General features: G+C 43.7%; 1 protein-coding gene across 1 annotated transcript in view; it reads right to left on the bottom strand.

The window, feature by feature from the left end:
- Positions 1 to 12,167, bottom strand: part of LOC145994223 (ganglioside GM2 activator-like) — a 44,061-nt gene extending 31,894 nt beyond the window's left edge. Inside the window, exon 1 of the mRNA XM_083130319.1 lies at positions 11,995 to 12,167. Within this exon, the coding sequence (XP_082986445.1) occupies positions 11,995 to 12,069 (75 nt within the window). The 5' untranslated portion in view covers positions 12,070 to 12,167. The remainder of the gene's footprint in view (positions 1 to 11,994) is intronic.
- Between the last annotated feature and the right edge of the window lie 3,276 nt (positions 12,168 to 15,443).

Here is a 15,443-nt window from a genome sequence, read left to right as displayed (position 1 = left end):
CGCACTTCCACACTTCCTCCTTCTTGGAGAGGGATCCACACTCTCACCACAATATATTTCTCGCTTGTTCTCGGGATGATGCTGATTCGAGAAGTTATGTTGTGGAGCTCTTTGACGAAGAGATGTGTGTCGTACTTCTCCGTGTAGTGCAGAAACACGGCAACAAAATGCGACTCCTTAATTTTAAGATTGCACGAATTACAGATGGTGCTTAGAAATAACCCATTCTGGTGGTTATGGTGGACGACCTTGTAATTTTCGGCGGTGAAAGCCTGGTTACACTCCTCGCATCTTGTCGCCGCGTCATGTCTCTGTTGTTGTTCTGTTGTGAGAGCAGGTGGAGAAACGTAAGAGCCTTTCAGGCTGGGTGCAAGTTCTCTCGCGCATTCCGCTATCTTCTCAACAAAATGTTTTGCCGCATCGGGTCCGCAATACAAGATGACATCATTCAATTTTTCTCCGTAGATGGAGAAACTGCAAGGCTCGTGGTGAAAAATTTGGGTCGTGCTTGAGGTAGAGGGATCAGGGTCGCAAAACGTCATGGGAACTTGGAAGCTTTCAAAGTCGGCATAAAGGACGACGGGATGGTGGAGAAGAGCCTGGTGTTTCTGAAATTTCATCTTGGTCCCGGGTTCCGGCATGACATCTTCGGGTTCTGCATTCACAGAGCCAAAACACTTGTGCGGTTCTCTCATCTTTTTACCTCCGCGAAAAATTCTCAAACACCGATCGCAAATTTCGATCTTATCGTGATGCTTGCTGATCTGTCTTCCTACTAATCCTGAGAAATTCCGTATCAAACTGTAACGGCCATCTACAAGCAAGAGTCGAATTACATTATTCTGGCTTCTCGCAGGTCTTAACACACGAATGTTGTCGCAATCGTCAACCCCAAACACAGAAATATTGATATCTTTTCCTTTTTCCTCTCTATAGTTTTTTTCAAATTGATTGATCTTATTCAGGGGCACAGGATAGGAAATTCCTCTCATCATATTCTCGTATCTTCCCTCGTATCCTCTGTAATTGGACAGACGTTGGGGGTCATTATTATTAGCTGGGTGTAATGCGGCGATGACAGACCATAAGAAACTCTTCTGATCATTACTTTGTATGTTCAACACTGCATTTTGCTTTTTTTTTGTTTTTTTGTTTTTTTTGAGCGCTGCGTAATGGTTTGAAATTGCAGACTCGAAGTTCTAACATGTGGCTGCGACCGCAAAGACTCCATCCACTTCCTCTACCTTCAAACTCTTCTTGTTTTTGTGTCAGGTGATCAAATAGCCGTGTCACTATCTCGTCAAGATCCTCGTTATTGTCATCGTGTAAGGCTTCACACCCTACGTAAAAGCTAAAAGTACTTGACTCGGACGAGACAACTTTCTCATACAGCAGGGTCAAGACGAGATGAATTTTAATTGCAACATTGACGAGGCAATCACGTAATTTATCGACTACCAGAGATTTCACATTGTTGAGGAAGATGCTCGAGTCACACTTTTCATCGCTTCCAGATTTATATGTTATGATGCGTGCACTTTTATTCAAAGCACCGCCTTCATGCTCATCAATGCGAGGTTTCTTTGCCGGGGGGGCGTCATCATGTTTCGGTAGACGACATTTTTTCAAATGCCTAGCAATATTAGGTTTAGAAATCAACTTTCCACAGTTGCAACATGCCACTTTCTCGCAAAAACCGGAGGGACCTGGTTGCGGTTCCATTTTTTCTCTCTGTTATTTATATATACAGAGAAATTTTTTTGGGGGGGTTGTGGTAGTGGTAGTGGAAAGCGCACTGAAACAGAAGAAAAAAAAATTGAAAAAATGCTCGACATTTTTTTTCTTCCACATATATATTAGAGGCGAACAGTATGTATGTATGTATGTGTGTGTGTGCACTGTTGTAGGAGGTTAAAAATATGGGACATGTAAGTGTGTGTCAATTTTTTATGGCTCCTCTGAATATGTGTGTGTCAGACGCAAAACAAAAATATTAATATATCATGAAAATAAAAACTTACCTTTCAAGAGAGGTGGAGAGAGACTTCAAAATAAAAACTTGTAGCTCACTAAAACTTCCACGATGATATATATGTATACTGCCAGACAAACAATTAAGAATACTGAACTGTCACGATTGATGTTCACCCTTCAAGAGAGATAGAAAAACTTCAAAATAAAAACTTGTAGCTCACTAAAACTTCCACGATGATATATATGTATACTGCCAGATAAACAAATTAAAAAATACTGAACTGCCACGATTGACGTTCACTATGATAATGATGTACAAAAGAAGAAACTAGTACGTTATATAGGAACTCCTCTTTTTTTTCTCCTTCTCTCCTCCCTACTCCACGCGACTCTCTTTGGTGAAAACACAATGAGGGCTATGGTCAATATCCTAGCAAATAAAACCCTTGTTAACTAATTCATTCATGCCATATTTTTTTCAACAAAAGATTTTTGTGATGTGCACAATATCCTGTAGGGGACAAATAACAATAAACGAGACGTTGATAGTTCCACCCATGCATGTATTGTCGATTATTTCCCCTCGGCCTCTATTCCACGCCCCGTCAGGGTGTGGTGTGTGAAACAAACAATTCCCAGCACAAAACTCAAAAAGCGGAAGATGCTGCTGTGTTTGCTTCCGCCGCATCCGCTTCTGATTCTATTGTTATCGGGGATGTAATAGATTCTTTATTCAGAACCGTGGGAAAACTGAAAAAAATAGAATCTCTTCGGGCGAAAGAGGATACAAGGTGAATGGGTTCGGGGAGGGGTTGCTGTGGATAGTTTGGTCCGTGATGAAAATGTTACATTGGGCGACGAAACACAATTTCTCCACAGGGACAGGAAAAATTCTACCGAGCGTCGCTATCCACGCGAACATTAGAAATTGCCTGAATGCCTTGGGGGCTTGGCATAGGATTATCGATTTTCGTTTTTAGAGAATAATCTATGTAAGATTCTAGCATCGAGAATAAACAACATTGATTAAATTTTTGACAACATTCGCAGTACAAATCTAAACTCGTGATGATTTCGCCGTTACCACGCACCCCTGGCGAGGTTATAGGGGCCAGGTATCCTAAAAAACGACAATTATTATTTTGTTTGTTTGTTTGTGTTACAATACGGGCATACGCGCACGCGCGTGCGTGTGTATATGCCACATTCTTCCCCCGAGAGAGAGGTTTACGAAGGTCACGATATATATAAACATTTGGGTCCCGGACTTGGAAAATTACGATAAGGTGCACTCATCTTTCAAAAAATAAGAAGATGAGAAGATGAGAGAATAAGAGAATAAGAAGATGAGAGCGCCCGCGTGTGTATATGCCGCATCGTTCCCTCCCCCAGAGAAGAGGTTTACGAAGATCACGATATATATAAACATTTGGCCCCGTTGATTCCAGCACTCCAACTTCATCTCTAATGTTGACGACAATATTCTAAAGGTAGAGAGAATGAGAGATTGAGAGATTGAGAGATTGAGAGATTGAGAGAATAAGAGGATAAGAGAAGAGGTTTACGTAGGTCACAATATATAAACATTTGGTCCCAAACTTGGAAAATTACGATAAAGTGCACTCATCTTTCAAAAAATAAGAAAATGAGAGAATGAGAGAATGAGAGGAGAGGTTTACGTAGGTCACGATATATAAACATTTGGTCCCAGACTTGGAAAATTACGATAAGATGCACTCATCTTTCAAAAAATAAGAAAATAAGAGAATAAAAAAATAAGAGAATAAAAAAAAATAAGAGGATGAGAGGAGAATAAAAAGAGAATGAGAGAACAATGAGAAAGATGAGAAAGATGAGAAGGATGAGAGAATGAGAGCTCATCTTTCACTCATCACTGCCTTTTTGTCCCCGTGAAACATCGTCAGCGCAATAAATGAGGCGCGGAACGGGGAGAGAAAGTGAGTTTTTCAACTTTTTGTGGTCGTTTGGTCAAGAAATCAAAGTTGCGGTCAGAAGTACATATTTACTCTACTATCGAACCTTGAAAACACACATGTGGAAACGATTCACGCTTCGGGGAAATTACAAATGGGTCGACATCCTGCCGGAACTCGTCGACACCTATAATGATACGGTACACAGAACGATAGGCATGAAGCCAGTTGACGTTACGAAATCTGACGAGCAGCGTTTAATTTCTACAGTTTACTGTCCAAAGTACACACCCGCGACAAAAAAAGCTAAATACAAAATTGGAGACCGGGTGAGGATCAGCAAATTCAAACGCACCTTCGAGAAGGGATTCACAAAAAATTGGAGCACGGAACTCTTTACGGTGGTTCGAGTTTTACCCGGAAACCGACACACGTATATAATAAAAGATAGTAGCGGCGAGATTTTGAAAGGAAGATTTTACGAAGAGGAACTCTCTAAAACGAAACACCCCGACACGTACCTCATCGAGAAAGTATTGCGTAGGAAAGGTGACAAACTGTTTGTCAAATGGCTGGGACTTCCGGAAAAGAGTTGGATCGACGCGAACGAAGTGATCTTGTGAGTACGTGGAACGTGGTGAAGCGTCTACCGGATCCGGAAAGTCAAACGAAGAAAAAGAACGGTGAGTTGCTTCCCGACAGCATCCGCTGTCTGATCGTAGGTCCTTCGGGGTGTGGGAAAACGACACTGCTCGTGGACAATTTTCTCCTTGCACCGAATTGGTTAGATTGGAAGAACAGGCACCTGTACGTGTTCTCGAAAAGTTTGGAGCAAACCAAATACCAGCAACTGATGAAACTGTACGATGGTCTGGACATTGCAACGTTCGCCTCGGAAATAAAACCACTCGACGATTGTCGTGAAAATTCAGTCGTTGTGTTCGACGACGCCATCCTGGAAAATCAAAATGAAATTCGCAACTTTTTCACGCAAGGTCGTCACAAAGGAATGGATTGTTTCTACCTAGCTCAAACGTTTTCCAAAATTCCAAAACAGCTAGTACGCGACAACGCTAATTTCATATGTTTGTTTCGTCAAGATCACACCAACCTCAAGCACGCGTACGATGACTACGTAGGCGGAGACATGAACTACAATCAATTTTCGGAACGCTGCTGCTCTACTTGCTGGAACGGTGACGATTTCGGATTCGCGACGATCGACATGACGAGGAAACCCAACGACGGAAAATACAGAAACAAAATCAACGACTTTCTAAACGTTGCAACGTTGTGAGAAACGACGTATATAAATAACGTCATGACGAAACGAAAAATCGAGGACGAAAATCTCAAGCTTCGCGATTACCTCGCGAAACGCTTCAAAGGTTGGAAATCCGAGAATCGCGGATTCTACGAAGAGAAGAAACGTCAGGATCAACCTGTGATCGATGCCATCAGCGGTCTAGGTAAAGAAATTAAAAGTGTCACGGAACAAAATAAAAATTTGATCAACGAACTCGTACCGCTCGCAGCTAAAAGTTACGCCGTACCCACGCCCATTTCGAGCATTCCTTCGACACCGTTCGAACTGAAGGATGCACCGCCACGACGTCGAGCCATAGGTAGCACGTCGTCGTCTTCGGATAAAATCGAGTTGGGACCTTTGGCGCGAGACTACCTGAGTACGGGGAAATTCGACAAGGATGAAGTGTTCGGATTGTATCCCAGCATGGAAACCAGCGAAGGCGGCGGTGTGGTGTGGAAGATTGGGAAATCGAAGGTGACCTTCGAAGGCAACGACATTAAAGTCAATTTAGGCGAGAAGGATAGTTGGACCAGGTATCCGGGTACGGTGGGACTGTGGGAACTCGTTGCCAAAAAGCAGCCGAAAGATTACACCGACGAAGATTACCAGAGTTACAAGGAAATTTTGATCATGACGGATGCCTTGTACCAGAACAACGACGCCTCGCAGAATAGGGTGAAATCGAGCAGCGGCGAGAAGTACAGGAATCTCATCAAACCGATTTGGAACCAGGTCAAAACAGGCAGCGGCGTCAAACGCTACAACACGCTACCCAAAGAATTCGTTTGGGTGGACGACGTTAGGAAACTCGTGGACCGATTGTTGGTGATAGCCGGCGAAGAGAATGCAGGCAACCGTAATTTCTACAACGAGAAGGTTGGCATCGTGGACATGATCAGCACGAAACTTTCCAACTTCATCGTGAACGACGACAAGGGCATAGGTTACCTGATCAAAATCATCAACACGCTGCCTCCGAAATTTTGGAACGTGGCCGAAGGAAAGGGGCTCGTGAACGACATCATCAACAAGTTACCTTTCGAGATGCATCTACCTGGCTACCAGTACTGCGGACCGGGTACCAAACTCGAGAAAAGATTGGAGAGAGGAGACAAGGGTGTGAATCCGTTGGACGCCGCATGCAAAGATCACGACATCGCCTACAACACCACGCAGACGGATCTGGATGCACGTCACGAAGCAGACAGAAAATTGGAGCACGCAGCTTTCGAAAGGTTCGTGAGCAGAGACGCATCGTTGGGTGAACGGGTCGCCGCACTAGGCACCACCATCGCCATGAACACGAAACAAAAATTGGGGTGGGGTATATAAATAACATACAGTAAAAAAAAAAAACATGGCTTGCATAACTGATTTGCCACCCGAGCTACTATCTAAAATATTCAAAAAGGTAGTTAACGGAGATGTAGGGAAACTTGTAATCATAGCAAGAACGACGCCGGAATTTCGCATCCCTTGTGAAATGGTTCTCAAGGACCATCTTCGGGGGATCAGCGGCCTGAGGTGCAGTGATCTCAACATTCTGCTTTCGGCTGCAGGGGAAAAATTGAACGAGAGGTCGGACGAACTGCACGAGGCGATGCAGGGAAGAAGACGGTACACAGTAGATTGGTACAAGTCTATGCAGGAGAAGGAAGATATCATTACGCACATCATCGCGTTTTCCGAAGCACGGACTTTCTTCCTCTGTTAAAAAAATAATAATATATATACGTGCCAAAAAAAACTTGATATATAAATAACACACATCGTGAAAAAAAAATAATCTTCGGTATATATAAATAACACACATCGTGAAAAACAATTAAATTTCTCTCTAACACTCTGAAATTTTTTTTGATATGACGACCGAAAAAATAAGTGATCTCCAAGCATTAAAACAAATGCTAAATTTGTCAGTTGAGTATGTAAAAATTCAGGAATTGGAAGTCGACAAACCTTACACGATAACTTCCGGTTCAATCGTTTCTACCCAGTATGGTCCCAAGGTACGCCTGTTGCTCAACGCACAATACAGTCTATTTTTACCAGATCGATACGCTAACATGTTATGCGACGAGAAGCTATCTATTTTAATCGAGAACAAAACTCGAATCGTGTACAAGGGGAAAAAGGAACTTCTTGGCAAGAAAACGAAGCACGTTATAGAATTTGTGTAACGACTGCGAGGCCTTGAAAATATATAAATAACATACCGTAAAAAAACTACACAAGAAAAAATCTCAGAATATATATATAAATAACATACCGTGAAAATAACACATAGAGCATCAACATGAAGCCCAAGGGTGTCGTGTACCAGATACCATACTCCAATCTTAAAAATCTAGGTGCCCTCGATGGGTTACTCACCAAGAAACAACGCGAGAAGAAACGTTCTTGCTTGTCGAAAGGACATGGAATGAAATTGCTGCTCAGCACACCTCAATTGAAAAGATTGCAGCGTTCGCGGAAACAGCAAAAGATCGGAGGCTTCATATTCAGCATCCCGGCCATCCTGGCAGCATTGGGGGCCGTTGGAAGTTTGGCCGGCGGAAGTGCCGCCATCGCGAAAACCGTCATCGACTCGAAGAAGAACAAGGCCGAGTTGGAAGAACAGAAACGTCACAACCTGGCCATGGAGAAGAAGGGGAAGGGCGTGATGAAGAAGTTTAAAAAAAAGAAACAGAAGCACTCACCAACCGAGACATTGAATATCTGATCGGACCGTTACGAATCAAACACTTCAGAGGAGTTTTCATGTCCGACTCGTTACCTTCAAGCGTTAAAAGAAGAGAATGCGGAGTAGTCAACTTGGACGGTCAAGAAAATCCAGGCACGCATTGGATATGTTACCACAAAAACAACAATGATAAAGCATTCGTTTTCGATTCTTTCGGAGGTGTTCCACCTACAAATTTAGTCTATTATCTGAAAACGAACAAAACCTCTATATACTACAACGACGAACGCATTCAAAATTTCGGAGACGTGAACTGCGGCCATCTCTGCCTCTCCGTACTCACGTTTCTCTCTAAAATAAATAACCCTACGATCGAGGATTTCCAGAAAGCATTGTGGAACCTCAAACAGCATCACTAGGATGGGCGTGTTCCATCTCACGAGCGAATCTTCAATCTTAAAACTCACGCTGCACGACGACATCGTCTATCCTAAATCCGTGGCTCTGCGTGCATTCTACAGCATGTACCTCATACCCAATGTTACGCAGCACAACAACAAAATTAGCGTCGGAAGCGAACACATCGTCGTCACGCCAGGACAATACAATCTTTCCACTTTGCAAGCTCAATTACCCAAAGGCACATACCTTTCTCAAAATTCGGTCACGCACAGAGTGGAAATCCTGTCCGCGACGGAGACCGTGGACCTGGGCACCATGGGAGAACTTTTAGGTTTCGAGAACGACACCAAACTCGAAGCTGGTATCAAGCACGTAGCAACCAACATTCCTAAATTCTTGGCCATAGAGACTCTGAACGTACACTGTAACGTGGCGGAAGGCATGATCACGATATCTTCGGACGGATTGTTAGGAAGTCACAAGCAGACGGGAATCATAGCCACGTTCAAACCAAGTTCCGAGTTCATGGAACCGATCATCTACACGCCCTCTTCGCCGATCTATTTTCCAGTATGTCGCAACCGCATAGACGACATAAGAGTTGGTGGTGACGAACGAGAAAGGAGACGTGGTGGATTTCGCAGGTGCCACTACGACGGCCATCGTGGAGATCAACGTATAATAAATAACCATACATAGTGAGAATGGAGCAAATCGAAAGTTACGAATTGCAATCTTTCCCTCCCAACCGTCGCACGTTCGCCAATCTGAACGAGGCGAACAGGGAGATCGAATACGACGTGGACGTAGGCGACGGGTTCGTTCATCCTCACAGAGCGGACCTCTACCTTCAATTCGACGTGGTGAAGAAGGAAAGCGGAGACGCGTTTCCTGCAGCAGCAAACTTGATACTCGTGGACAACTTCGTGCCTCACCTGTTCTCGCAGGTGGAGGTGAGGAAACACAACACCGTCATCGACAGAATAGATTATCCAGGCATCACGTCGACGGCAGTGGGAACGTTGAAATTATCCAAAACGGACGCAGCGTACTACCAGGCCGGGGGATTCGAAGCCGGGACCAAAATATCGACGAGAAGTCACACGGTGCTCTTTCCCATGCGTCTGCTGCCGGGTTTCTTCTCGGACTACAAGGAGATCATGTGGAAGGGAGGACTGAGGATCACATTTCGAAGAGCGGCCAACGACAACGACGCACTGATGCGATACGCTACTTTGGGTCCGGACGGCACCACGCCGATAGCCAACACTCTACCCGAAGCGGCCAAGTGCGTCATCCAAAGCATGGAATTGAGAATGCCGGTGGTGGAATACGAAACGAACTACGCCCTCAAGTACAAAGCGGAGATCTTGAAAAGTCCGCAGGTGTCGATTCACTTTCACGGTTACCAGTGCGTGCAGAAGATGGCGTCGGGAAGTCACATGGAATTCGACGTGACGACGCAGTTCAACAACATACAGTTCGACATGCCAGATTTCGTCGTAGTGCTCTTTCAGACCGGGAGGGACAAGAATCAGGAAAAAGATTCCAGCAAGTTCGACGACTGCAAGATCAAGAACGTTTATCTGAAGAACGGACGCAACGAAGTGTTCCCGCGCGAGAATTACAACCTCGACGTGACCAAAAACGATTACCTCAAACTTTACGAAGCGTTCTCGGCTTACAAACGCGTGACCGAGGGAAGCGTGGACATGTACTACACGCCCAGCGAGTTCAAAGCACGGAGACCCATGACCGTCATCAACACATCTAAGAGAAAGAAGGTTGTGGTCAACGATCGAACCAACATCAAGGTCGTCTGCGAGTTCCACGACGCCTTGCCCGAGGATACCCTATGCAGTGTCATCCTGATTGCAGAGAAGTCCTTCGCCTACGACGTGAAGAACGAAAGGGTCACAGAGCAGTTTTAACAAGTTTTTAACATCTTTTCTTGCACAAATAAAAAATTTTCTGCACTAGCACAATCAGTTACAATGGCACAATACGAATTTCACTAGTTCAGATCAGTTACAAATGTCAATTTCATTAGTTATCAGTTACAATATCTTTTTTGTACTATAGCACGAGACAATCAGAAAATTTGCACAAAAAAATTTGTTGTTGTTTTTACACGTGAAAATTAACAATGGAATTTTTTTATCGTTTCAGATGCTGTCGAAACATCAAAAACACATACACACACACTAGAAAAAAAGCATGCAACTTTATTTGTAACACGCACATACATTCTCCATCTTCATCAAGAAAATATTATAATAAACATAATTATTTTTATCTATCTCACAATAAAACTCTATATCCAAAAATATCACAACATCAAATAACACTAGAGTCGTTAGTACACGCTGCATGCATTACGGAGGTCCTCTGTAGAGTTTCATGGAAGTTTGGGGGAAAAAAAAAAACACGTGAAACTCTACAGAGGTGCGGTAATCTATAACCGCAGCCGTTAGAACCTTTTTGGGTTGGGCACCACGCACCCTGGCGGGGTTAGGGGCCAGGTATCCTAAAAAAACAACAATTATTATTTTGTTTGTTTGTTTGTGTTACAATACATAAGCGCGCGCGCGTGTGCGTGCGCGCGTGTGTGTGTGTGTGTGTGTGCGCGGCACGTCGTTCCCCCGAGAGAGAGAGAGGTTTACAAAAGTCGCGATATACAAACATTGGCCCCCGGGAGTTGGAAAATTACGATATGGCGCATTCGCTCATTACTGTTCCCAGCTATAAGTTTTTCTCTCTCTCTAGCCCTTGCCAACTAAAAAAAATGTAGGTAGGAGTTGGCAACACTGCGAGAAAAAGGTTGCCAGCTCCTTGTTTTAGGTTAGGTTACCCCAAAAACCTTGGTGATTTTTTCGAGTAAGGAGCTAGCAACACTGCGCTATCAAATAGAGCTCATGCCTTACGATAGAAATCCATTAAGGCGAGCTCCTCACTTCAGCTCCTCACAAGAGGTTGGTCAACTGTCTAAACTGGACTACTATGATTTGGATATATTTTTTTTTTAATTTCTCAAATTATCGTCTTTTGAGGTGAATTTCTCCCTCCCAGAGAGCAAGTTTGCAAACCATACTAGATTATCCCGTTATGCAAACACAGGGTGCTATGTGCCAACGAACCTACAATTGTGCTAGGTTTAGCCTCATTATGCTAGGTTTAGCATCGCTGACTTCCCCCCTTCTCTTCCCCTATGTGCGGCCTTGATCCAGAGATTCCGAGGATAGTATACGAGTTCCCCGGTACTCATACTAAAGCGCGGTGAAGGGCTAACGACGCCAATAGGCTTTGCATCCGAGTTTCAGTTTTTATTCCACTTTTATGCACAGATAGGCTAAACGGGACTGATCCTACAGTTTGGAAGCGGGATTTACCTCGGCCGATCATTGAACCCCGGGACCATTTGATGACGATGCGACGACGGTACCACTATGCCATCGGGAAAGTCCCGCTTTGTATCTATCAGACCTTCAATTATTTTACGCTCTTACCCCTCGGTTCGATACCCGGTGGAGACACATAGTGGTTCGGATCCCACTTTAAACTGGAGATCCAGTCCCGATTAGCCTTACTGTGCATAAAGTGGACTTAAAACCTCAACTCAACCAATCTACGCTCTTACCACACATAATATTTTGCATTAAAGCAATAGAAGAAACAGGTAATTTTGTACTTACTTGGATTACTTCATTCTGTATAACTTCTGCACTTGCAAGGAAAAGTGCCAACAGCAATATCACGTCTCGGAGCATTATTTTGTGTTCTGCACGCACACGCACAGACTGCGAGAAGTCAAGACTCAAGAAGACCTTGAATGGAATGGGTCATGTTAGTGTGGAGTTTTGAGCAAACCAATCACGTGGTGACTGCAGAAACCCTCAACTTATCTGCCTCGGGGGTCAACAGCATGAAATATTCTCCATAAAGGGAATATCCCGACAGTATTGCCTCGCTATTAATAGCAACAGGAGAAAAATGTCGGAGTACGGAAGCTCACAGTTATATTCTTTCCCGTCCAGTAGCGTATTCTGAAAATTTGACTTGTTTTACAGCAACAATTCTTATTTATTAATTTATTACATATATATGTATTATACATCGCACCTAGATTAATTAGATGTAATAGAAATAAAACACCAGTGTAGACAGTGGTGCGCCCAAGGGGGGGGGGGTTGGTAGGGGTCATAACCCTTTGACCAAGTATTCCTAAAACAAAAGAACGTCGAAGGCATAAAATTATGGTAAAATGAGGATTGCGGTAGTGTTGCCCACGGGACGAGACGGGACAGGCTTTTAAAAATTCGAGACGAGACGAGATTGATCATGTGTCCCTTTGACAAACGAATATTTTCGAGACGAGACAGCATTTTACAGCATTTCCACGAGACGAGACAGGCCAAAGTCTCGTCTCGTGGGCAACACTAGATTGCGGATACTAAAAAAGTATACGTAACTCCTTCCTTTCGAAAATTCTGGTCACGTCACGTCACTGAGTACAGGCATACAAGTGAAACAAAAACAGAAGTCCGAACAACTTCAGGCTCTGTCCGAAAGATCCAAAACGCCAGTGGTAGCGTTGTTGCCTTGTAATCAAGGGGCCCCGGGTTCGATACCCGGTGTAGGCACATGGCACAGTTGTTCGGATCCCACTTTAAACTGTAGGTCCGGATCCAATTCAAGATCCAAAACGCAGTCTATACTCTGTTCCGTCTGTGGAGCAAACGAACTAAAACAAGTAACTGCGCAAGTAGTGACGCGAGACGGCTCCACCAATGAACACGTGAGAGGGGATGGGATTGCTTGGGGGTGGGAAAGCGACTGGAGTTACCAGCATCCCCAGCAGCGCGTACTGCTTCGCTCTACCCGATCCCCTCCCCTTCTCTGCCGCTATGCGCAGCCTTGCTCCAGAGATCACCGAGGACAGAATAGAAAAGTATGGTCTTGTCGGAACTGACGTCACCTAGTGCAGTTTGAATGTGCCAAGTACACGAGGAATCGAGCCCATAGCGCGCCACACGCGAGATTGCAGTCTTCTTTGCTAGACTTCTGCACTCGTTCTCTTATTTGAAATCGTGGAAGTCGAACGTCAGCCAGATGTTGGTTGTAGTTCTTCTACTGTGTGAGCATGCAGTACAGGGATACCATAAATGATCCATCCGATTTCAAAACACTGTATTTTCCAAAGTATTGCACATACAGATATGAACTCACCAAGTTTTCCTCACATTCTACAAATGTTCTATTTGTGCTCCTCTGGCCACACGACACACATCCAAGCTGTAGTACAGTTCCGCCCATATATTTTGTAGCAATTCAGTGTCCTTAAACTGCTGAAACCAGTGCAAAATGCTGTTGACATGGTGGTCCTTTTCTGTACTCTCTTCTGAATGCAAGCTGCACTGCAAAAACAGATGAACATCTCGCATATTCCAACACACAAGAACTCTTTTCTCGGTTTGTCTCAATTTTGAACAGGCAGCATTCGTGCTGCCAACTGGTGTGTCACGACGGAAACTTGGTGAGCTTACAGTTATTTTCATGTATCATTCATATCTGTATGTGCAATACTTTGGAATTGGAATCGAATGAATCATTTATAGTAGCCCTGTAAGAGAGCTTTACTGTGTGATTTCTTTGGTGAAAAACAAGCGTTTAGAACGCGGGAAAGACAATGTGTCCTTAGTTTTATCTACCGATCGTATATGGCGCTGCAGTCGAAGTGCAATTCGAAAGATTCCCGCTTCCAGTCCAGGACTTCGAGACCGAACTGTGAAACTGTTCTGGAAGGGTGTTCGCTTCAAGTATGGTCTTGCGCCATTCGAACACGGCCCCAAATTTTCAAGTATTTTCGACATTTTTCATAAAATTACATTTTTACCTTTTATTGGACCTAGATTTTCCCCTTCCTGCAGCAACACTGCTTCTGTCAAGCTCCGTACAGAAAGCAGGAAGGAACCAGCAGTGTTCTTCTGCCAATGGTTGCAGCAGTGGAACTGACGCCCAAAGACAGCGTGTTTTCAAATAGCCAGTCGCCCACTTTTTCTTCCGTTCCCCCGCTCCCCCCGCGTACAATAGGGGAGGGAATCCGATCGTCAGAAGGGTGCCATGAAGTTTATTTAAATAGTTTGCACAACATATAATGAGCCATTACTCACATATATAATAACATATGCAGGAAAAAAGTTGGTTTACCGCCATCATGGAGATAATACGCCACTCCTGACTAGTGACCAGTGTTCGAACCTGGGACATCTGGTTTGGAGGTCGGTGAATAGGCTACCTATAAGCGTTTATGTGATTAATTTGTGTGACATTTTTCATATATGCGAACATGGACACTGGCGTACCCAGGATTATTTTTCGGGAGGGGCTGGAATTGTACAGGTAGTTAGTACATTGATGCTATTTATGGGGGTGGCATACGCAGTATGATATTAGGTATTTTTAGAACTTTCCACTCTCAAAAATGCAATCGTGGGTCATTTTAAGAGAGGTATGCATTTGCCACTCTGGTTAAACCTACTTCTTCGCTGCTTTTATTTGAAAATGTTGATTCTTTTCTAAATTTCGGAGGGGTCTGTAGACCCATCAGTCTCCCCTCTGCGTACGCCAGTGAACATGGGTGAACAAGTCTGGAAGACCCCAAACCATATACCCGACAAAATGCTACCTGGCTCTATTCCTCTGCAAAATCTTGAAAGAGACCAGGCTGCCAACTGCCGAATTACTATCTTAGTAAAATGAACTATTCCTTGCACATCATCTAATATATTTTATTCTGTGTTTCAGTTCCTAGTAGGCTTTGGGCTTTGCAGATAGCCTAGCGAGCGTAGAATATGTATTCCTGATAAATTTATACATAGTGTGAGTGTTTGGGGGGGGGGGGGTCATCACAGGGTGCGAAATCATTGAAGACTGGTGGGGGGAGATCTTAATCTACAAACTCACCCCACACATATTAATAAATTATACGATATACATACTTATAATGTTATTAAATGTAAGAATAAGTTACTAAATAATTAAAAATACATTTTTATTATTTAAATACATATAAAGAAATTAATTTGTTACTTTTATACATAACAAATATTTATAAAGTACCAAATTAATTCCTTCACTAACT

This window comes from Lepisma saccharinum, chromosome 10 (genome assembly GCF_977018435.1).
Source record: "Lepisma saccharinum chromosome 10, izLepSacc3.1, whole genome shotgun sequence".
NCBI classification, from domain to species: domain Eukaryota; kingdom Metazoa; phylum Arthropoda; class Insecta; order Zygentoma; family Lepismatidae; genus Lepisma; species Lepisma saccharinum.
This window is presented reverse-complemented; position numbering and strand designations above follow the sequence as displayed.